At 39.7% G+C, this 24,868-nt stretch overlaps 1 protein-coding gene across 1 annotated transcript in view; it reads right to left on the bottom strand.

The window, feature by feature from the left end:
• phlpp1 (PH domain and leucine rich repeat protein phosphatase 1) overlaps positions 1 to 24,611 on the bottom strand; it is a 79,092-nt gene extending 54,481 nt beyond the window's left edge. The window contains exon 1 of the mRNA XM_088338664.1: positions 22,424 to 24,611. Within this exon, the coding sequence (XP_088194790.1) occupies positions 22,424 to 23,900 (1,477 nt within the window). The 5' untranslated portion in view covers positions 23,901 to 24,611. The remainder of the gene's footprint in view (positions 1 to 22,423) is intronic.
• Between the last annotated feature and the right edge of the window lie 257 nt (positions 24,612 to 24,868).

The raw sequence follows: 24,868 nt of genomic DNA, 5'->3' as shown, positions 1-24,868 counted from the left end.
GGAAAGTGGTCCAAATCTGGATGCTAGGACCGTTATTGGCAAACAAATTTTTTTCTAGTAACTATTTTATTATGTAATCAATCTAAATAAAGTGGACAGGAATATGTAACAGGGGTGACTAGTAATGATCGACCGATATGGATTTTTCCGCGCCGATACCGAGTATTAGTACTAATGAGGCTGATGACCGATATTTGCAACCGATATACATTCATTGTAAAAGCTTAAAAATTGGCATAAAATTTTAATAATGTAATAAGAAACAATGAATATTTGTTATAAATGAAAAAACATTGCTAGTGCAATGAAAACTTCTAAAGGTAATAAACTAGAATTTCACCACAACTGACATGACTAATCTTTCACTTTCACATGGCTAATTAGTGTTGTGGTTTACACAGGAAAATCCAATGAAACCAGGGACTCAGTCACAATTGTGCCCTGGTCACAGCAATCATTGAACAACTACAAACAATGCATTAATGCCATTTTAGCTCATGGCTAATCCAGTAATAATAATAATAATAATAATATATTGTATTTTGAAGCGCCTTTCAGGACACCCAATGTCGCTGTACATATGAGTAGGACACAGCAATAAAGGAAGAGTAAAACAAGAGTTCAAAAAAAGCAATATAAAGCCTACTTGTGTACTACTAGTTGTGGTTGTGAACATTGCTGTCACCAGCTCGTTTTTGGGGGACTCTAGTACCCCCAAAAATTGTATCATTTTTAAAACTCTCCTTAATATTGGACAGGATAAGCGTAGATATGATAAAACCCCTAATAATTAAAAAAAGGAAAACGTAACAAAAATGTAAAAAATGCAAGGTTGGAAACACTTCCGGTCTTTGAACGGGTTCAGTCCATTAAGCCCGTTAAGATTTAATATGATAATTATGTATTTTCTCTTGAACAGTTGACCACATTATAATCACATTTTGATGGATTATCTATAAACCATTCACTATTAATGAAATAATAATTGATACTGGTTTTTATGATGAATTCTTATCTTTATGTTAAAAAGCTGCTAGTGTTTGAGAACAAGGGGATCAGTTGTTTATCTTTTTATTATTTATTACTTATTGGCTTAATACGTGGGCAGCAGCACGGCGGCGCAGTAGTTAGCGCGTGTGCAGCACAGTTCTAAGGTCTTGGGAACCTGCTGTGTGGGTTCAAATCCAGCTATTGGACTTCCTGTGCGGAGTTTGTATGTTCTCCCCGTGCTTGCGTGGGTTTCCTCCGGGTACTCCGGTTTCCTCCCACATTCCAAAAACATGCATTTCAGGTGAATTGGTCCAAATTGTCCCTAGGTGTGAATGAGCGAGTGAGTTGTCTGTCCCCGTGTGCCCTGCGATTGGCTGGCAACCAGTTCAGGGTGTCCCCTGCCCACTGCCTGATGATTGCTGGGGCTGGCTCCAGCACCCCCGCGACCCTACTGAGGATAAGCGGTTCAGCTAATGAGATGAGACTTAATACGTTTAATGACTGAAATATGTTTGTATGTGGATTTTGGTGTAAAGGAAAAGTGATATGACACTGAACAAACTCTGAACCTAAAATTGTGAATATTACAGCGTTTAGCTACATTGGGTCGCCTTCAGTGTTAGCGACGTTCGTGTGAATGTCTTAATAAACTCATTATACAAACAATGATCCTTTTTTTATTATTTAAATCACGGCAATGAATATTTCTAAATACACATATTATACAGACTACAATCACAACGCTCGTGTTATAGGAAGCGCAGTGCTGAGAAGCAAAGGAAAATCGAAGTTCGCGTTCACGTGAAGGAGAGTCAGATTCTGCAGAGGAGTCGGAATTAGGCACAACACTGGTTTTGTCTGCTTCTGTGTGTGGAGCACTGCATGTTGACAACATTTACTTCACATTTCAGTCAAGAGTGGTCACACAGGGGGTGGTGTGAAAAAAGACAAGTTGCAAATAAGAAAATTATTTGCGACAGCCCTAACTTTTGTCCTAGTGACTAGGGCCTAGTCTGTGACTGCGGACTGTGCAGAATGCGAACTTCCTGCTTCAGAAGCTCCCCCAATTTCTTATCCAATCAGAAGGCGCAGAGTGGGTAAAGTCAGAGACAGAGGGAAAGAGAAGGAGAAAGAAAGGCTCGGCCAGGCTGTTGGTCAGTATTGTGCTAAATATCTACTATATACCGATATCCGTGAAATTCCCAAATATCGGTGACTATATTCAACCCGCCTGATAATCGGTCGACCTCTAGCGACTAGGTTTATAAAGTAGTCCAGTTCCTAAGTGGGGAAACTTAAGAGACAGTTTCCACAGGTACCAGTATCCATCACTAACCTGCTGGTCACAATAAATACCTTCATCAAAAACACATCTAGCAAATAATCGAAATGTTTTAGGAACGCAAATGGCCTAACTCACCCTTTGATTTACATTAAAATATGACATTTTGAAAAGTCTTGTCAGCATTTTTGGCAGGGTGTCATTACAGGCGGTGTGCTGCATTTTTATGAACCAATTAATATATAACCGGGTCAGAGGGTAACATTTTCATGATTTCTATCCAATTGCTAAAAATTTTTTGGGGAGTCGACAACTATTGAAATAATATTTTGTATATAATTATTATTAGCTACGTCAACAGGACTTCATAGGTAAGAGTATATGACGCAAATGTGAAGTCGCTCTTTCTTGATTCAGTCACCCTGTTGCGTTTCCGTTCACACGTTTGCGAATGAGGAAATGTCACCCTCTCAGCATTATTTGAAGGAGAAGACCTTTGAGACAGAGCAAACTTGTGTCATAGAGTCCATACATATATAGAGCTTAGCTTATCTAAACTGTGTGCAGACGGCAAACCCCCCCAAAAATGATGAAAAATGGTGAATTCCCCTTAGACAAACCATAGCGGATAAGTATTGAATGATGCTTGTATTTCTGCAGGGACAAAATTCATTGACTAATGAATTTATAGACCCGTCCTGTGTGTGAAAAACATATTAAGCTGCAATGGCTTTGCTGACGCACTTGTCTTGACTAATCGGAAAGTATGGCCATCCTCCCTCGACCCATTCATAGCGGGTGGTGCAGATGTTGCGAAGTATTAGGCTGAAATGAGGTTGATCAAAGCGTCAGTGAGTGAACCCCCCTGCCGATCCACCCCTAATCCAGCACCCCCTACTCCTTTTCTTGCGTGTAGCCAAAGTGGAAGGCCAGTGTTGAGCTCAGGGACAATGTGCGATACATTGTGACCTAACAGAAAGGGTCAATTTACCACGGGTTTTGCTCACAAGTGGGGCCATCTTGTTCAAAATGAGACAACTAGTATTACAGGGAAATTGCCTAATTTTGGATAGGCAAGCCCATTTCCAAATCATTTCCCAAAGAGTCAGTATTTTAACCTTTATGACAGGGAGCCGGCAATATTGGAAAATAAATACAACAAGTATTGTTAACCCAAGTTACTAAAGAACTAAGCAAAGTGGATTTTTATGACAACATCCCGTTAAGAGATAAGCGAACCTGTTTCGAGGGGGGAAGCAAATAATCAGTTAATAGTAGTTAGTTCTTATTCACGAGCTTATTTGTTGAATTGTTAGATCGTTTACATTCTTTGGAAAGAGAAAATCTTCAAATCCTTAGCTTCAACTTCAGTCAATATTTTCCATATTGTTGTGCTGTTTTTTAATGATAAAAGAAAATTATGTTCGTGTTAAAAATCAAAATAAAGCAGTTTGCGGATGTATTTTTTAATACTTGTTGCTTGAGAAATTTTGCATTTATTTTACATACCATAAGCTAATTGTCAGGTATCTTGCTGGCAAGGGTAACAAAAATCCTTAAAAAAAAGGCTGGGCAAGAAAATGGCAGGTAAAATTGTGCACTGTGAATCTCCAGTCTTGCACTTTTTGGTTGCACTACACAATTCAGCAATATCTAGTGGTCAAATAATCCACATAGTGCCTTTAAAGTAATTAAAGCCCATGCAGTCTATGGATTAATTTATACTTTCTACCAATCATTTTTTATAGTCTCACCACAATTCTTAATGTTTTAATGTATGGAATGTATTCGTATGGACCCTAGCTCTAGAGCAGTGCTAGGAATTAAATGGACAGAACTATTTCAAGGCAGTGGAGTATTACCGACGCCGAGTTGTAGCTTTTTTTTTTAATCTAACGTTTTTCATCATATTTAAGCTTATCCTGTTCTTTATTAAGGAAAAAGAGTTTTAAAAATTGCTAAAATTTTGGGGGGGGGTTTGGGTTGAATTTGGGGATGCTTGAGCACCCCCCAAAAGAGAATGGTTAAGCCCATTGTTAAAAGTTCACTGCAGATTGAAAGAGAACGCCATGGTGATTTCATCATTCAACTACTCCCACCCCCACCCCTCCAGGGAACATAAGAGGGGCGAGACAAAACCATGTTTATCGACCAATCAACTATACATAAACATGTTAATTAACCAAGAAACCAAATAAACCAAATAGCGAGAGGACGAAAAAAAAAGACAGCAAGCAATTACACCTTCGCGTTTGCTCTACTATATACCGCTAGTCTAGTTGGCCAAACACTCCATTAATCAAATAACAAACGAGAAATCCTTGAAAAAAACGCAGTGTCTTATGATTACACAATTGCACTATGTCACATCGCGATACCAATTCAATTTTGGTTAATCATGCAGCCTTAGTAAAAACCCAACTTAATGGGTCACGATTGGGTCATTACAGTGGTACCTCTACTTATAACTTTAAATGGTTCTGGAAGTAGCTTGGTAACCTAAAACATTTGGAAGTGGAGCCATTGTTTGAATGTAAATGCGCTGTTCAAAGCCCCACATAAGTATATCTTTTTGAAAAAAATCATAAAAGAACAGCAGAACATAAAAACAAATATGTTAAATTAGATTTAGTTCACACTTCACTGACCCTTTAACCACCAGGGTAGTAGGGAGACCCTTTCCTGTGGTGTGTCTCCGGCAAGTACAGCCCGACAGTGCCCGTTGCTCTGCAGGCCGGTTTTTTTCGATAAACGTTTGGTCCACCATATGGAATAGATAGTACTGGATTCCATGGATACCAGAGGCGTGTTCAGGAGAGTGATCAGACCTGTAGTCTCTTGTTAATCGCTTGCCGCGCACTGCTGAACGGTTGTAATCGCTCACTGTGATTGCCTTACAGATCCAAAATGGCCAACGACATTTAATGAAGACACAAATTTTGTGTGCGAGATGTCAAAGTGTATCAGTGTTGAGTGTATCATTATGAATCAGTGTTTATTATGAGTGAAAATAGACTAAAAGGGGTCATACCTGTCTTGCATTGTTCACAAACATTACCAGGCAATGTAAGACGATATATTACATCGCCAACAGCACTCGTCAGGGTGAGATCCTCCATCTTCTGCACTGTCGACGCCATGTTGGAAATCAAAGTAAGCTGTCTTTCTCCCGTGATTACTCGGGCACGCGAGCGCTCAATAATCACTGGCCGTTCAGAAGCTAGCGATAGCTCGCGATAGCAATCACTCACTCTCCTGAACACGCCTCAGTATCCACAGAGGGTTTACCCAAACAAAGTGACAGACTTGTAATTTATTGTTAATTGATGGACTTACTGATGATTTGATTATCTGATTGCATTTGAAAAAAATATATAAAACCAAAAAATTATAGTGAGATGTTGCTACAGTGATTATCTGATTGCATTTGAAAAAAAATATAAAACCAAATAATAATAGTGAGATGTTGCTACAGTCACTTAATACTTCAGTAAACAGAGACACGAAAACCGGGGAGAATCGGAGAGGAGGCTAACACGAGGTGGTGTATCCCTGGATTTTCACAAAGAAAAGTTTTCCATCTGCCGCAGGGATGTCGAAATTTTAGACTGGCGTGACGTCATCCACTTCGCTACAAGCACCCCTAGGGCATCATGTTCATCTGTTAATAAACAACAGGGTAGACTGCTGGAAGTGTGAATTTCCCTACGGGGATGAATAAAGTATCTATCTATCTATCTATCTATCTAGGTTTTTCACCAAATGTTTTATTGTGCTACTCATCTCTGTACTGAGTCTATGTATGCAATAGTAACTGATTCTCTGACATCTTTTTTACAAATTAAACTAAATTGTGACCATTTCTGTTACAGAATAAAAACATCTCTACAACAGGCATGCGGTACACTAGTCTGACTGTGGGACTCATTCTGTGATGTTTTCATAAACATCGGAATTATTTTGAAAATAGGGATAAGACACACTTTTCTGGGATCAATGAAACACTAATTTCCGTGACACATTTTGGATGTGAATAATAAATAAATTGGTCTCGTCTTACGTGGGCTCCATTGCGAATGCTAGCTCTTCGTAATGGTAACATACAATATATAGTAGACCGTTTACAAAGAGGGAGGGGACACGAAGAGAGTGCAGGGATTCTCGCTTACACATCAGGTTGCAGGGTAAAACTCTGGGAGTGGTAAATGGCAGCGCGTACCGTACTGTATTATTCTTTTGTAGGTAGAGACATTTGTAAGAAGAGGTACCACTGTATTAATTTTCATTGCTACTTACCCACTGGTTTGATTTCTACAATTTACAAATTTCCTTTTGACAGGTTTGGGGCTTTTCCTTAATATGAGGAAACAAATGGTTTTAGCCAAAACCAGCAATTTATTATGGAAAATAAAAATCAACCATGGTTGGAGATTTTCTGATATGCTCAACCCAGTAAATACATGGCACAACCTTATGTTATCGATAATAATATTTTGAAAAAATATTGTCTTTTAAAATAAAATGATTGAAGTTGTAGCATTTTTATTTCATCTGATTCATTGACAAAAAAAGGACAGATTTATCAAATTCAAAAATAGCTGTTTGTGTAACATTTGCAGAATAATAGGTGTCTGGTGTTACAACGTTATGTTGAAAGGCCAGAAAAGTCTGTCAGTCCACATGACCTCCAAGTCACTGGAGGAAACCCTTGACCATGTATCACAACCAAAAGATATAAGGTGCTATGTGGTCAGGTATCATGGCAAATCATAGTCTCTGAAAGTTATAGTACTCCCTTTGTCCTTTTATTAAAATTCCCAAGAGGCATACACTAAATATGACTCTGGGAGCCAGTTTCAATCTTGCATCAATATTGTTTTAGTTGATTGTTTATGATGAAGAGCGAGTTGCAGAAGGCAGATCGTGCGGGTTCAAAAAGTGTCAGATGGAGTGCGGGGGAAGAAGGGCTAAGGCGAGATCGATTACGGAAGAAATGGAGAATCAGACTGTTAGGGAAAAAGTGGGGGGTGGGAGTATGTCAGCCAAGGAAAGAATCTATGATACATAGAAAAGAGTTCCCCTGGCACTTGCAGCGCCCAGCTGACGCCAGACCATTTTCTGTGGCGTGTGCATTGGGAGACACCCACAAGTGTGCCTTCTTTTAAGGCTACCTTGGTGTCCAATATGTGAAGAGAAAAAAAGCTTCAAAGTCCTTTCATTAGGTATTTGCTTATACATCTCAGACTTACAGACTTCCATCTATTCATTTTCTGTAACGTTCTTGTTAGGGTTGCAAATGAATGGCTATGTTCCTTATTTAATATCATTAGTATGTGTTGTTTGGTTGACCGGATTTTATTACTTCTAAGCCACTGAGTATGCATAAAGGGTTGTCTTAAGTGCTTTATAATTAGGCTCAAATATAATATTATGCTTAAAACAAATGTAAAAAACAACTATCCCACCACACCGAAAACAATCTGAGTTGGCATCTTTAGTGAATCCCTCCCTTTCTTTTCTTTTAACCTGGTAAAGTTGGAATACCTAGAGACAAAAAAAAAACATGTTATAACCTAAAATCCAGAAAAGAAGTCTGGATCCAAGATTTGAACCCTACAATGCCAAGCAATGTGGCCAAGGTGGTAGCCATTATTCCACTGTGCTGCTCACACACTAATTTGAAAAAAGAAAATAAGCGCAAAGGGACATGGGTATATTGAGTTTGAGCTCTGCAACATGTGAAATCTGATTATGCAATTACATAACGGCTCAGGAATGGTCCATTTGAAAAAACATTATTAGATGTCAGGTAAGGACATGAAAGTAGGATATGATGATGATTTTTGTGCACTGAGCTATAGTCAGTAAGATTGGTTGGATAGACAACTGAAGCAAATTCTTTGTCTTTTTTGGCAATCAAATTATTGTTGGTACCGATTTAATGAAGCGATTGCAGTAAAAACACAAGGGATTCCATTAATCAGGGGTGCCAAAGCAGAAAGAATGGTTGGATAAAAAAATCAAGCGACAAGACGAACGTCAGACTGATTGGACATTGACAATTTTTAAAATGACACAGTCAATCGAATCTAATTTAACTTAGAAATATATCCCCAATATAAACATATTCATAAAACTATATTTCATTATGGCTGTGACAGTAAACTATTTTCAACATGCACAAAAGACAAATTTCCTTGATATTAAAATCCCCGTTAATAAATAAGAGGTCGTTATTATAATATATAGTTTAGCAAAAGTGGGCCAAAATCGCCTCGAAAGAAAAAAAAAATTGTAATTTCCTATCATTCACTAAACTACGATAAAATCAAGGGAGGAAGTAACGTACTGTATTTTTCCAGACTACATGTTGCAGTATTTTTCATAGTTTTGACCAGGGATGGCACTTATACTTTGGTGAACCTTATCTGTGAAATTATAACCGGGTATATCATTTTACATGTAATTTTACACTAAACCGCAAGAGGGCGCTCTAGGCCTTTGTTGATGATTTCAACCTTGCCGTGTCGTGCCGAAAAAATGTCCATCATATTGTGCAGATTACTTGCTGCACATATTGAAACATGTAGCCAAAAAGCAGGAAGTTTAGAGTTAGCAAAATACTTGAGTTGGACGTAAGTGACGTAGAAGCGGAAAGAGGAAAAAAACGGCAGCCGTTTTAGCATGCCACAGAGGATAAACATTCAATTGGATTTAGTGATTTAAAGTGAAAATGATAGTTTAGTAAGCAATGGCTCTATTCTCGATTTAGCTGAATAACTCTCAATATCTTACGTCGTTATTGACGAGTGTGTCCAAGATATGTACGCATGTGTAACGTTAGTATACCGAGTTCTCAATTATTTAAATTTTTTTTTAATTTCCTTTCAAGATGTCGTGTATGTTTTGTCATGTAAAATCTCCCAAAAATGAGACTTTTACTCACAGTAAGACTTATACATGTTTTTGCATTCTTAATTGTGATTTTTTTTGGCTAGTGCAATTTATACTCTGGAGAAACTTCTATCCGGAAAATACGGTACAGTAAAAACGAATACAGACGCTCGCCTACTTACGACCATTGGACTTACGAAAAACATACGTAAAGTGTAAAGTAGAGGCGAGCGTTTTTTTTTGTTTTGTTTTGTTTTTTTTAATTTGAAAGTCGAATAAGAAAGATTGATGCAGTTGAGAAAATGGTTAGATCGCTTTTTTTCTGCCACTTTCTACTACGGAGGAGGAATTTGCTTAACCATTAAAGCTCATCTTCCAAAAGTAAGTTAAACTTAGCTTTATAGAGCATATTATTTTTTAAATGTTTATTTATTTTACTACAAAACAATACAGGTTACTTATACAAGCCTTAAACATACCTATATAAACTTTAAACATACATTCCATACAAAAGATGGCATTGAAGCAACTTACAAACAAATTTAACTTACGAACGATCGTCTCGTTCGTAAGTAAGGCAGCATCGCAAGGATTACTGGTCAATGACAGTAATGACTCAAGATGATCACTGAGGCAAACAGACCTGATCACAGACCAGGTGAGGTATGTGGGCCTAGACTTTGACATATATGCTCTAGTCTAAATGCATGAATGAATAGGTGTGGTTATCTTTATGGAACACACTATTCGATTCATATTATGGTTTAGGGCATACAACAACATAAGCAATTATTGAAGTATTTTTTCAACATTTTTCCCTTTACTAAGATTGAAACAATTTTAATTTTTGATAACCACATTTGTACTACAGCAAAACGAGAATTTAACTATTTTTTATGACAGTTTGTAAAATACGAGTTCCTCAAATAATACCATAGTGGCTTAGTTTTTAGTGGAATTTTGTATGCTAGCTAAGGCTTTGCAACAACTTGGGAGTTTTATTTTTTGGGGAACCGGTAATGTTGGTCAACGTTGCCCAAACTGGAAGTGCTATCAAGTAAGGAAATCATTTTTCAATTGACCTGTATGATCAAATACAGTACTTCTATGTTAAATTAAAATAATTTTGTGAGATGAGGGAATCCTTCTTCAAACAAAAAAATTATGCAATTGTGTCTTCTCTTTCACCAATTAGAACAGCGGTTGTGAGCCTATTCTGCTATTGAGAGTTGCACAAGTGAAAGAGCCATGAAAAAAGTTTTAGAGATGACAGAATGAGTGATTTTTTCCGTTTGAGCGGCGACCAACGAGGTCGGCTGGAGAAAGCCGGGATCTTCATTAAGCCTTTAAATCTTCCAGAGTCCTTTAAGTCATCACGTCAGCAGCCCGCCTCCTCGGAGACTGCCCGAGGTAAGAGCAGAAGGACGCAGTTGAGCTTTTAAAGTAATTGAACCGCCCTTGTGTTTTCAACATGTCTGTCAGGAACATGAACATTAACAGTCAACTTTCCACTTAATTAACATGAATGAGAGCAGCAGAAAGCGAAAAACCATATCAAATTACCACAGCCCGAGATTTACCTACATACCATATTGATATTGTGTTCATTTCAATTTTAATTATGTTGAATGTCTTAAGGGGACAAATTTTGTGTGCTCATTACATGAGGCCGAATGCAATCACAGGCCGTACAGAGACAATAAAGACTAGACTTCTTATTTGTTAACTTGTATCACGGCAGCAATGCAATATGGCTTCTCTTGAAATATGCTCGGAGAATACCAAATCACCGTGCAATAAAATGAATATCAATTCAACTGGCTGTATCATTCGGATTAGGGCGAAGAAGCCTTTTCCAGCGCTGCATTATATCTGTGTCATATTAACCACTTTCACGTACAAGAAACCAAACTGAAACGAACCGTAAAGCATTTTAGAACTCGAATATAACCTCACTCAAGCAATCCAGAGGTGTGGTTTGGCTTGATTGCAACTTGAAACTTTCTAGGCCAATTTCTCACTCTGGTCTTCATCTGTAGCAAAAAAGCAGCACCGCTTAGGAAGGAGGAGAAAGTGCAATTTAAGAACTAAATATTCCGTTTTAATAGGGTGAAGAGGGTGCAAAATGCTGCAAAAGTGCTGACATGACCCGGATGAGAGTGTTTGTAAAACTGAGTGGGGCAAATTAATCTAAATTATTTAGCAAGCTGCAGCCGCTTGGTAAGGAACTCAAGGTCCTCGGCCTCTTGGAAAACTTGGAGCCAATGCACGTTAGGGATCACTATGTCATTTCCTTTTCAAGGCTGCACACAAACAGATACACACAAAGTGTTTTGGAAGGAGGCCATTTCAACTGTGGACAGTTTTATTACTTGTCGAGTATAAGATCTGCAATCTTCAACTCATTACAGTGGCACACTGACCTGCACAGTCTACAAATGAAAAAAGAACTAGTTGATTTAAAAAAAAAAAAAAAAAAAAAGATATATGTGTATATATATATATATATATATATATATTATATATATAAATTGTAACCTAATATATCTTTGCAAATTATTTAATCATAACATGATTGAGAGTTGCACAAGTGAAAATCATAATCATAACATTGCAACAAGCAAAATTAAATTTTATTCCAAATACAGACACTGCCCTACTTCTTACGATCGTTCGAAAGTTGAATTGTTTGTAAGTTGCTTCAGTGCTATATTTGGTATGTTTGAAATGAAATGATCTGCATTTTATATAGCGCTTTTCAAGTCAATGACTTCCCAAAGCGCTTTACAATGTGCTCCACATTTCCCAATAGCGGCCTTGCAGTCATGTAAGGCGCTAATCTGCTTGTTGGGGGTATTAGGGGTTCAGTGTCTTACACAAGGACACTTCGACATGTAACACGGACGAGCCGGGATTCGAACTGGGAACCCTTGATCCAAAGACGAGCGCTCTACCTCCTGAGCTACTGCCGCCCTACTGCCGTCTGGGTTTATATAGGTATGTTTAAGTCTTTTATAAGTAACCCATTTTGTTTTGGACTAAAAAATAAACATTCCATAAAATAATATGCCCTATAAAGATAAATAAAGCTAAGTTGAACTTACTTTTAGAAGATGAGCTTCAACAGATAAGAAAATAATATGTGAAGGCTAATTACACAGGTCACAATTGCATTTTCGCCATAGTAAAATAATAACAATAGTGAATTCAATTCTTCTTGTGGATGGATTAGCAGCAGCCAATCGACATTAAGGAGAAAGGGTTTGAATGTAGTATATAAAGTACATGAACACTATAGTTAGCTCTGTAGTGTTGGTACGTAAACATTTTCCAAAGTCCAGCTAACTGCTAACAAATCGGAATCGAAAGGACACACAAACTTGAGAAAATGACTTGTTAAAACTTGGCAAATCTCTAGTTTTGACAGTGTCTGCCATCTCCTTCCTTTTCATGAGCAAAATGAGAAAATAAAAGCAGCACCCGTGTGCCGAGACTTGTGAAAGCCAGCTGAGCAAAACTTACCGTCATTACATTATACTTTCTCAAGCTTATTTTCAGAGTTATCTTCTTCTTTTGTTTGAAACTGAAAACACCATATATGTAATTTTCGGCAAAAACATTTTGGGTGCAGAAAATGTGGTGCTTGCCTATTATAAACAAGTGAGTGAAAAGTAGTGAGAGGAAAAAACTATCCAGTGTTTCACCAACAGGCACGTCAGAGTCATAAGCCAATAATCCAGCGAAGCAAGTGCCGTATAAACGTGCATAGCATAACATGCTAAATTCACACATTCCAAACACTTTTTTGTATTTGGTTGTTTAGAGGTTTCAACTGTTTACTTTGCCTACGGTACCTTCAATTGCGCTGCTTAAGGGTGAGAGCAAAATTAATTAGTTAATGTGTTTACAGTGTCACCACAACTAAGAGCTCACCAAAACTCTTTGAGCAGTTGACTTTGTCTACACTCACAGTGGGCAGATATGTGTAATTGGAAGGGAAATCGGTGTCAATAAATTGTAAATTTGAATTCACTTTACTACAGACATTCCATACAAATTATCACTGTGGTTTTCTCATTCAGTAACAAAAAACTGTTTGGGAGAAAAAACATTAGTGGCATTCCACAACTTTGGGGAGCATTTAAGCAAAAATAACAAGCTTGCTGAAGAGCAACCAGTGTGGACGAGTAAGGGGCCATCCACATCCCTTCTCAAGAGTGCAATTGTAAAAGAGGCCTAACCGAGAAGAAGTGTACATCTTTCAAAGTGTGGATCGAGACTGGATTGGTTAAAATCTGGTAACAAACATTTGGGACCTGTACCAAGACCTCTGACTCCCATGAGTTTGCTCAGTTTTACATAATTTACATTTTCACACACGAATGAAAGAAAACAATACCATAAATGATAGTAAATGACTGAACAAAACCTTAAATAACATTGTTTAAAGGTTTGATCTTGGGTTTTAGTTAGGTAGAAACATACATACATTAAGTACTGATTTGTATCTCTTTCAACAATAACTAAAACATGACAGGTCTAAGTCACCTGGAGATTTATCAAAACAACAAACCAGTTGACTAAACTGGTGCTGAATTGAGGATGTTCAAATTCTCAAATTCAATCATACTTTGACTTATTGCCCAAGTTTTAACACACTGTGGCTGAATTGTTTTTGCCCACAATTAGAATAAACTATGTTCAGAACAGTGCTGAGACCAAACACTCATTGGTACTGTGGATCAAGCGCTAAATAATTTCTTACCAAATTTCAACTGGGATAAGTTTTTGATGCATTCCCGGACTGAACTTCTGTGTCTGTGTTATGCTAGCTCACTTCACTTTCTTGACATAACCTAACTAAAACAAGTTTGTTTCGAACTACAATGGTTACTTTGATGCACAAACCGATGTAAGTTGGACTTCGGGATCCTCCTCAACCAACGATAACAGATTTTAAAAAAGTGTCTTTGGGAACACAAAAAATTAGGGATGGGCCGATTTATTGGTTGGATGCTTTATCCGCCATGGACTTACATTTTTTTTATCGCTTTACAATAACAATAGAATACATTTCAACAGGTAAAGGTGTACTGTATGTGTTATTTGATAAGTAGCTGCCAGCAAAACTGATCGTTGGAAAGTTACAAAGAATCAATACAGGAATATTTATCTGAGAGAGCATTTTTGTCCCCTGCGCTTTAGTTCTAATAACGCAGCAGCCAAGGCACAACAAGAGGGCTCCTGTGTGGGACGCTCTGAGCGGATCACTTGTCAGCCTGCCAAAGAAGACAGCGGCTCTTTGATCCAGAGGTGATCCTCTGTACATGCGCATGTTTGCGTGCTTCAGCCACCACAAATGCGAGCTACCCTCCTTTGGTCGTACAGGAAAGCCTGACCTGACGCGCCCATTTAAAATTCAGCCTACTATTTGGTGAGGCCAAGTGTCCAATTTTGCTGTACCAGTGCAGCGACCAAACTCAAATCGGTATCCACAGATTGTTTATTGTGCTGCATAGCAATTTAAAAGTTGATGCTGGACACCCTGTATCAAAGGGTTGTGCAGAAAATGCAGCCTTTCGGACCGAAAACTACAGTGCATCACAGCTGCGCTGGAAGGCCTACCCGAAGGTCAGCTGGGCCTGACTGTTTTCATTATCAGTCCAGTCAAAACCAGCTCGACATGTGTAAGAATTGTGTGACGACTACCCCTGACCCCCTTAACTGCCTTATCTCTACACTTCCTTCACACTTAACATGCTTGTCATTCTCAATAAACTGGCGTACATTCCACGCATACTTTTATGCAAACCAGAATGGCAGATGTCACGGGGGAAGCAAGTAGCGTTCCTCTTTCAGACTGGACACGGTCTTTGCGCGTACCAAACGTGCTACTCTGTGTCCTTCTGCCAGGCAGGGAGACTGTAAAGACCTCATGTGGGAGAGGGAGGGCTTACTTCATTTAGTACTCAGGTGACCAGGCTTAAGCCATCTCACATGCGAGGTGGTGGCGTTGCTTTCAGAATAGCATGTGGGTTTTCTTTTCAATTCGAGAATTTGCTGCTGCGGCACCTTGTCAACATGGGGCTCATCCCGCATTACCATGAGCAGCCGTCGACTCTCGTGTTTCAACCGAATGGTCCATGTCAAAACCACTCCCAATCTTGACGTGGGTAGGTAACGTAATCAGCTGGGGGCTGTCAATGACATTTTACGGAGTTCTACACTAACCCCTCATGAGTGACACTGTGCAAGTCAGTGTACAGACACAAGACAAACAGCCGTTTATTTACTTTTGTGCAATGAAGTTTTCCCCAATTGTGTACCTTCTGTACATTTGTGCGTCCAGTTACATCATCCCAGTTCCTTTCAATACCTATCGTCTGGGTTTTGTTTCTCGGGACAGAATGGAAAAGTTAAGACACATGTCACTATTGCTTTAAGCTTTTAGCTTTGTATCAACAATAAATCTAAAGATGTGACAGGAAAAAAAGAAAAAGAATTGCACTGCAAGTGCCCGCTTCATTTGTTAGCATAGATGTTGCGGGCAACATACAATGGTATTCATTTGTGAGACTGATAAAAAATACTCCATGGCTCTTTACTGCAAAAATGATACATTATTAGGGCCAAGCTTGCAACATTTTCAAAACAAAAAAATAAAATCGCCAAAATGTACCCGCGCGACAATGCTGTGATATATTAAAGTGGAACATTTTTTTTCAGAATTTTATGCTTACACAGTAATCCCAAAGTAGCAACCTATTGCTTTATTGCCTTCATGGGAAATCGATTAACTTATTCACTGGCTGCACCATAAAAATCTTTGGCATCTATAGCAGTCGATAAAGTTTAGCAGTGAAAAAAAAACCCAACGTTTTACCTACCTCAAGGGGCAGCCATTTTGACGCTATAGATTCAGCACTGTTGTAAAACGTGGAGAAATGTTATTGTATATAGTAAATTTATATAACTTTTGTAACGAGTAAGCTTGAACTCATTGGATTAAGGATACGTTTCAATTTCAAAATACACTCACGATCAGTCTGACACAGGATACCTGAAAACTATAAAAACGGAATAGCTCACCCAAAAGCGCTGGGAACTTCCATTAAATATTTATTCTAAAACACATGATAATGCCGACAAATTTAAAAAAAAAATTACACCTAAATCTATTTCTTCTGTTAGCCTCTGCCCCTTTGATACCACATTTGGCCAATTGCAAGCTTTTTATGGTCCTTAGCCAGTGACAACCTACATGGACCTATTTTGAGAAAAAGAAAACCAAAACATCTTGACTAGCCTCAGAAATCTTTAGCCAATGGAAACAGATTCAAATGTGCATTGACATATTCGTCTCCATATGGCCACTTTCAGAAAGGCCTCGACCTACCATTAGAAAAATGAATGAAATGCAATGTTTAAGTTTACAGATTGTGATCAAATTTGAAAAGGCACTAGATAATAGGTTTGCACGATTTTGCCCTAAAACCTCATTGCGATTTTTCAGATCTGTATTGAATTTCGATGCAATTTTCGGTTTTACTAGAAAAGTAAATTTTCAGTGGTTGTTTTTTCTTTTTGGTGAGAACTTAAACATACTGACATGTAAACTTACTTTGAGTTGATGTCCTTCTAGACTGAGAGTATTAGACTGCAACAATAACTATAGATTTACAACAATAGCAGTCAAATGAAAAAAGCAAAACAAAATCAGAAGGCTACACCTTTTCAGTCTAAGGAAGCTATTGAGGTATTGGCTGGCAAGCTACATGCTAGCGTTTGGTTAGCGCGACTTCTGCAAAGTCTTTGTGAAATACAAGAGTAACAAATGTAGCGGTTTTCCACAAGTAGTAGCTCCAAGTCGTCCGTTCCATGGGTAATGGATCTGGTGTTGGTGACTAGCCACATACGGCAATAGTGGCTCAAGAGTTTTTAGCCCAGCTGTTAGCGTTCCTTTCTGAAGCCGCCTCAATTTATTTTCAATGTAACGAGCCACCGATGCTACGAGATGTGGCGTCTGTTTTGGAGGCCATTGGTGCAAGAGTTGTTTGACTGACTGGACTGGCAGGTTTACAGCCTATCAAAGTCACGCACACACGTCTTGCAAACTTTGCCTCGCCTCTATTGGCTGCTGCCATTAAAACCTGCTTCTGATTGGCAGGAACTGTTAAACCACGGAACGTGACAATTCTTGTCGGCCAAATACTCAATCACTCAAATAACGTAATGGATCTATAAATCCTTTAAAAAAACACAGTGTTTTGCGGTTGCCCTAACGCACTACGTCACATCACGACATTCATTAGATTTTGGTTAATCGTGCAGCCCTACTAGGTTAGAACTTCAAGCTATTGTCTCACCTGCTTTCCAGTTAAGATGCCCATGCTACAATCTTTTAGCAGGCATTTCATTGCAAAAGGAGGGGAGAATAAAACACTTATATTTCTGTGTGTTTCAACTCATATAAATTAATGTTAGTAGCACTTGCAGTGATTATTTACCTTTGGGACAAAACTTCAGAGTGTTACTTTTCAAAAGATACCAAAATCGTCCATATTCGTCAAACGGTTCAAGAACAGCATTAAATTTACTTCGGGTATGTCTTGGATCGGGATTTTAGGCAAATTTGACAGGAATGATAAGTGGTTAAATATTTTGGGTTCAAATCTGCTTTAAAGTAACCATGCAATAATCCACCCATAAAAAAAACTAGGGATGCACTTTCAGCACTGACATTTTTTAGTCAAAAGAAAAAATTGAAACAAAAGAAAGGCTTTTAAAAGAAGAAAGTTGTGAAGACGTTACGTCTAAGGTGAGATTGAGCAATGCAAAGCTGGCTTTCAATCCCGAGCTGGTTATTTCACAGTTTGCACACAAGAACCAAGTAGATCGGGGACATTGTAAAAATGGGAACCCTGACAAGTTTTAACCAACAACACATTTTCTCAAAAGTTTGTGTATTTGGCTTTGAAGTTTTTTAGCCGCTAGGCAGAATTTGTTAATGATTGCATGCTAACATTACGGAGCTAACTTACTACAGTTGAGCTGTTTAAATTTGTAGACATGCATTTTGTGTGTGAGGTTTAGTCTGCTGGTCCCCGAAGTTGGTCGGGTGGTATTGTGAATTAAATTACTATTAATATAATTTTACTTCACAACTACAGCACCACCATAAATGATCAAATCCCTCCAACACCTGTTTTTTTGTCATTATTCACTCCCCTGTCCATTAAACGCTAAAATTCTCCCATAAAAAATTTACTTAAAAATAGTAGTGGCTGCAGTAGCATGTAGCTGCTGCACTGCACTATTTATGTTTCATTATAACAAGCTACTTTACTCAAATTATTATCAACTTACGTGTGCTATTGGCATTTTGGACTCCAACAATTTTACCCAGGTATGACTTTATGTCTGACTGGATTTATCACGCACTTAAAAGTCCTTTTTTTGTAGTTTTAAGAGAAATTAATCAATGAAACACTTACCCATAACCTCTAGTTCTATGACTGTCAGTTACTTATAATTCTATCTTGTACTGTTTTTGGCAATGCACCGCGAAATGAGTATTTAAATTATCTTTGCTTTTTTTTTTTTATCTTCTCAATGTGTCATTTTCCATTTTCGGGCCAAAAGGTTCCACATTTTTTATTTACGGTCTCAGCCCCAAGTTTTCATTTCAGTGGCTCTCTAATAAGAATTGAACAGAGACTTTTGCCCTCAAGCTGACCAGGGAGGTAATCCCTAAAGATGAACACTCTCCAGGGATGTTGCAGTCTCTAGAGCAAGGGTCTATGCATGAACTGGAAATCATGACAACTGAGGCAAAATAATAAAATGTTAAAAGCCAGAACGGAAAGTCAGTTTATGAAAACTATGACATGTTAAGTGAGGTGTCATGTGTGTGCTCATGACTTTGAAATAAATACATAAATAAAAAAAAGACTGCGGGTGAAGTTGGCCAAAGTCAAGCATTAGGGCAGGAAGCTAGGGAACATTGGAACATATCGGTAGCCCCCCCTCTTGCCACTTGGCGATGTGAAGACTTTCCCTGAGCTGCAGAGCATCGCAGGAAGTTAGTTACTGTGTCAGTTGCGCTGCTGCAAGACAGTAGGACAGCCCCTGTGTTGCATCCCAATGACCACAAAGTCCACAGAGGGAGTTTTAGACCATCACTGCCATACTGCCCCCCCCCCTTCACCATCCAACCACAAAGGCATTCAGCCTTTTCACGGAGGGGCGATAATGGGTCAAAAGCAGGAACAGGGCCCCCGTGTCGGAGAGCTATAAGTTGTGACGGCGGTGGCTTTGTGGTGATGTCATGCGTGTCCATGGGAGCGCAGTGTTCGGCTGTGGTCGGACAAAAGCGCCCGGGCCCAGAAGAAACAACACAAACAACAATAAAGACACAGATTTTTCAAAGAGGCCCGATTTGTTCTTTTTTTTAACTAAAAAGCTGGGACAAACTGGAAGCCTGACGCAACTTGTTACTGTTAAGACACTGCAGTTTAGTGTGGTATGAGATAAAGCACTTGATACTGGACCAAATTATTTAGGGTCAAGCGTGCCTATTATTTTGTGCTCATATCCAATTTGACAAACATTATGTTGATAAATAAAGTATTCTTTACATTTCTAACCCTGAGATGCTGCTGACCTTGGTAGCTCTTTGCACCTGTTTTTGTTTGAACTAATACAAAAGTCATAAAAAGCTAACATTTGGATTATTTGTTAGAATTTAAACGCCTCCAATACTATTCATGGGCAATAAAATGGACAAGTAGAGTATTTAGTGTTTTATTTACTCAATACAATTAATCAATTTCCTAAAAAAATAAATAAAATGCAAGTCAGCAGCAGAGCACATAGATACAGCCCCATCTGATCTACTGAGTTTGTCTCAAGTTCAAAATGACTGGATGTGGATTAGGGAGTGGGGTAATTTTACAATTATTTGATGCATCACGATACAGACGTAAACAAATTTGAATCGCTTCATAAATGTCCACATTTTAATTATTTAAAAACATCAAATAACATAAAAACTGTCAGTTAAAGGTAAAGTGGAACTAAGAAGTTAATTATTTTTCCCACTGAATACTTTAAAATTTTACCACAGATTTATACAGACAAACAGCTTCTTGTTTAAATGCAAAATGTGTAGAACTAATCGCATTTTACAACGTCAACCAGAGAATACAATGAGATAAAAGCGACACTTTATGGGAGATGTGTCGTGCTAAGATATGAACCTGTCCCATCTTTAGTGTATTAACCGCATGTCTGGCTACTTTTTATTCTAAGTTTTGCCAGACCTAACTTTACATGGCTTAAAATAAAGGTAATGGGCTTGCTCTTGAGGGATACTACAATCACACTCAATGGGACATGACGCAAGGGCGTCTAAATAACAATAAAAATTAACAAAAGGTTGTGTAAAGTTGAATACATTTTGACGGGTATCATAAAACAAACCCTAAGGGTGAAATTCGCAAACTCAGGAACACGTTTTTCAAAAAGTAGTAAAACAAAGCATCAAAACCCTTTTTAAGCATCAGTTAAAAGAGTAGTCATTTGGACTTAGTGATTGTGCAACACTTTTTTAATTTGCAGTTTGCACACACCAGTGACGTGCAGTCAGGTGGAGGCAGGTGAGGCTGTGATTCACTTTTTTCAAAGAAATAAAAAATCAAAACATATTGAATGGTTATATTTATTTAGTATTAAGGGAGTTGCATGGAATTTGGAACGCTGTTACTTTCAGCCGCAATCTCATGACTTGTGTCATCATTGCAGCCTCAGTCAGCTCAAGTACATTTCATAGACGTGCTCAAAAGCTCTTCTTTTTTCAACTTTCTTGGAGTTTGGGTTGGTATTTGGACTACTTGAAGCAGGCCTTTTACTTTCACCATGTTAATGTAACACTGAGAGTAGAAATTTAAAAATAAAATCTGCGGGGATGATCATAACATCACTCTCCAGCATTCCCCCAAGCCCTATTCCTCAAAACTAATGTGTTTTGCCCCGAACAGATCTGACAAAAGTAAGATAAAAAGCAGCTAGGTGCAGTTGAAAATAAAGCATAAGGGCTCTTTGAACACAGTGGGGCATTGTTAACACATACTTAGAGAAAAAAAATAACTTTGAACCTCTGAGGACACATCACACGACGCACCCCAGCTTTGAGGTTATTTCTCATTTAACTTCACTGTTTTTGAATTTTCTTTTTCAAATTTGCTCAATTACTTTAAAAAATATATACATCAACAGTGTCTGAAATAACGTTTGCTTTATTCCAATTTAAAAATCTTCATTCGGTTTGGAAATTTCGGAATTTCGGTTCGTTAGGCAATTTGCCTACTCGGCAGCCAATCAGAAGCCTGCATCGAATAACTTCGTGCTTCCGGACTTTCTCGAGCGTTATAAGGTCGCGCATTTGCATGTCATTTTCCAAAGTAGATGCACGGAGAACACAAGAAAAATGGAGAAGTGATTAGGAATCAAGCCAAAACCACAGCCCCAGAAGAAATATTCAAAAGAAGCTAACAAATTGTATAACGCTACAAAACGTAAACGTGCATTAAAAGCATCGTGGAAAGAGGAGTTCACGTGGCTTGTAGCAGACGACACAACGCAAACATTGCATGAATGAAGATGAGTATATTCAGGTACATAGTGATGGCAGATGGAAAACAGCAATGTCATATACATGCAATGAATGTGATAAGTAGATTTATAATAAACTTAATTTTAAAATGTTGTTCTGTTATATATTCTGACTATCAATCCTTAATACTTTGCAACAATGTTTTCTTTTAACTACCACTAACACTAAGGCCATTCCCTGGGTCAGAATTTTGCACAGAGTGCAAGGCAATTGGTAATCTGCTGCCACCTACTTATATAGAAGATAATTAGAGTTTCTGATTGTTTGATGAAAACGCATAATATAAGGGTGTACGTTTTTGTAAATGTCATTGTTTGTTGTAAAAGATTTTTATTTCCTGCAGCACACCTGACAGCACACTAGTGTCGCAGCAAATTTATTGAGAAACACTGGTATGGAGGGCCAAAGTAGGCAGATACATGGGGTGGGAACAGTGGCCCAGATCTTTATCAACCACCATACTCTTTCACTTCTAGCCTGCCTATAATCTGTCAGTGAACAGTGAGGAAGCGATGCAAACATCCTCAAGGCTCAAAAAACGCAGCACGGCTGCAACAACATTCAACAAATGAAAAATAACATACCTGCATAGAAACGTAGCAGGGAGCCCATTTCTGTGTTAAGCCCTTCCTCTTGAACTCTCCAAGGGTCTTTAAATCCAAGCTTAAAGAAAAAGTCATTCTGGATCTGCAGGGGCCTTTCATCTGGGCTAAGCCTCCTGACTGCTTCACCGTGCAGCTGAACATACAGCGTGGGCCTGGATTCCTCCAAGGAGCCTCTGCTGTGGCCAGAGGTCAAAACCGATTTGCTGGCATTGCAGCCTGCATCCTGGATGTCAGGTGTATTACCTGTGGAGCTATCTCTGGACAAGGAGCCGGCACTGCTGCTGGCGTGCAGGCCATTTGTCATGTCATTAAGGCAGATAGTGCCGCACTGCTTGTAGCTGACGCAGTTGGAGACTGGATCCAGGCCAGGGCCGGATGAGGGGCAGTCCAGCTCCAGCTCATCTGATGAGCTGCCGTACATGTCGTGGCCTTCTGTGGCGCTGTCGAAAGACGGGGTGAGGATGGACGCGTCCGTACCGAGGATCATGTCGTCGCTGAGGGAGTCCCTGTGCTCGCTTAGCCGGGCCCCGGAGCTCAGGTCATCGAAAGCACTGCTCTCCACGTCCGAACCGGAATTCACTCCGTAGCTGTCCGTACCGTTCCTGTGCTCAGAGTCGTCATCGTTGGGAATATCAATATTGGAGTTCAAGTTAAAATCTGACAGAGAGCATGCAATGTTATCTTGGGAATCGGGGCTGAAAAGTTTCTCATCCTGTTGCCTCTCATCTGCATTGGTCATGAGAAGCAGTCTCATCTTGTCACTGGGGTGAGCCCCTAGATCTGAGTTTCCCAGACCAGACAAGATCCCCGGGTCTTCCGTGACCTTGCACAGATTGTAGTTGTACTCATATTTAACGCTGCAGTTGCCATTTTGATCTATCTTAGGCTTGTCTTTGCTAAAAAAGCGCATGACTGAGCTGGACTTGCCGCGGCGGCTGGCAATCTCACCGGCCGTGGTGTCCACGGTGAGAAGGACTGGCCTCGGTGACGAGGACGTCAGTCGGTCGTAGACGTGAATGGCGCCTCGGTGGAGATCGGCTCTTACCCAGTCTCGGTCGGCGGACTGCAGCTGCGTATTTTGACGGTGCTTGAGCATGCTCTTACGGTCTAGACTCCGGGTGTGCAGAGATGCAGAGGATAAGGCCGAGCTCATTTTGGCACCACCGCAGGCGGCTGTGACAGCCGAGGAAGAGGAGGTCACAGCCGTGGCGGAGCTGAGGTTCCGCTTCAAACGCCTGCGTCTCAGCAGCAGGGAGCCGGAGTTACCGGTTAAGCCCCGACTGTTAAACGCCGCGATCCGGCTTGGGTGGGAAACACCGTTCCCGTTCTTGGCGTCTAAGGGGGAGGGAGCCAAATGTCCATCGCCATCCGCCGGATTTCGCCGGCCGTGGGACACTTCGCAGGGCTTCTTCGTTAACTTTCCTCCATCGTCAGCTGCAGCTTGCATACGCTCCATCGCTGCCAGTGAGACGCCCCCCGCTCGGAATTAATAATGCGCACTTGGTTCCGCCGACCGCGTCTACATTTATAAGCCGGGGTAGGTTCCCGCCGTGGTGAATACCCGCCAAACGGGCGGCGTCTGTCACTTGTTCCGCTACTAGTCATTCACTCCTCGCCTTTTCTTTCGCCTGTCGTCGTCTCCTCCGTCGCTCCGAGGGAACATTTTACCGATTAAAGTAGCTGGGAAAGATGAGGCAGGGCTCGGAGGGATGTTTCAAGGCGGAGACGTGACTGCGCGTCCCGCTTGGACCAAAATACACTGCTCGAATATGCAATGAACGTCGGCCGACCTCCTACGCAAATACTCTCTGATGTATATTCATGAGGATGAGTCAAGATGGCGTCTGCACACAACAACGCGGTGCATTCTGGATCGTGTGGTGCTTATTCGTCGTTACCTGGACGGAGAACGGCCTAAAAACTACATCTCCCATTAGCTCGGTTTTGGGTCACGTGAACTGGCTAACGAAGGCTACGTTCACATAGCTTTGGTCTGGCAACTCGGGTTAGCTGAACTCCACGTAGCTACATTCAACCGACAACTCGTTACCTTCAGTTGACGTGAACGAGAGTACGCTAGTAACCGCTGAAAGTTCTTAAATCCCCTGCGAGAAATTAAAAAAATCTGGTGGCATTTCTGTAAGGTGGCGAAGCGAATAACTTGCCATCGGGACGCCATTTCACACATTATACCATTCAGTTCGTGATCATTTCATGACATCTTTCGCCCTCTACAGGACAAAAGGTGAACCGAAATGTGTCTGCATGGCCTGCAAGACCTCTGCTAGCTTAAAAAATATCTGAATCATGATATTGATTATATTTTGTCCATCAATACTTAAATAATTCACTATTGTCTTTCAGCTTCCGTTCATTGGTTCTTCCTTATTGCGCTGCTTCCAAATGTGAGCTATTATATTTAAG

The sequence above is a fragment of the Urocampus carinirostris genome, chromosome 1 (genome assembly GCF_059441175.1).
Source record: "Urocampus carinirostris isolate Australia breed hairy pipefish chromosome 1, RoL_Ucar_1.0, whole genome shotgun sequence".
NCBI lineage: Eukaryota > Metazoa > Chordata > Actinopteri > Syngnathiformes > Syngnathidae > Urocampus > Urocampus carinirostris.
The sequence above is the reverse complement of the archived record's forward strand: the minus strand, read 5'-3'. Positions and strand labels throughout refer to the sequence as shown.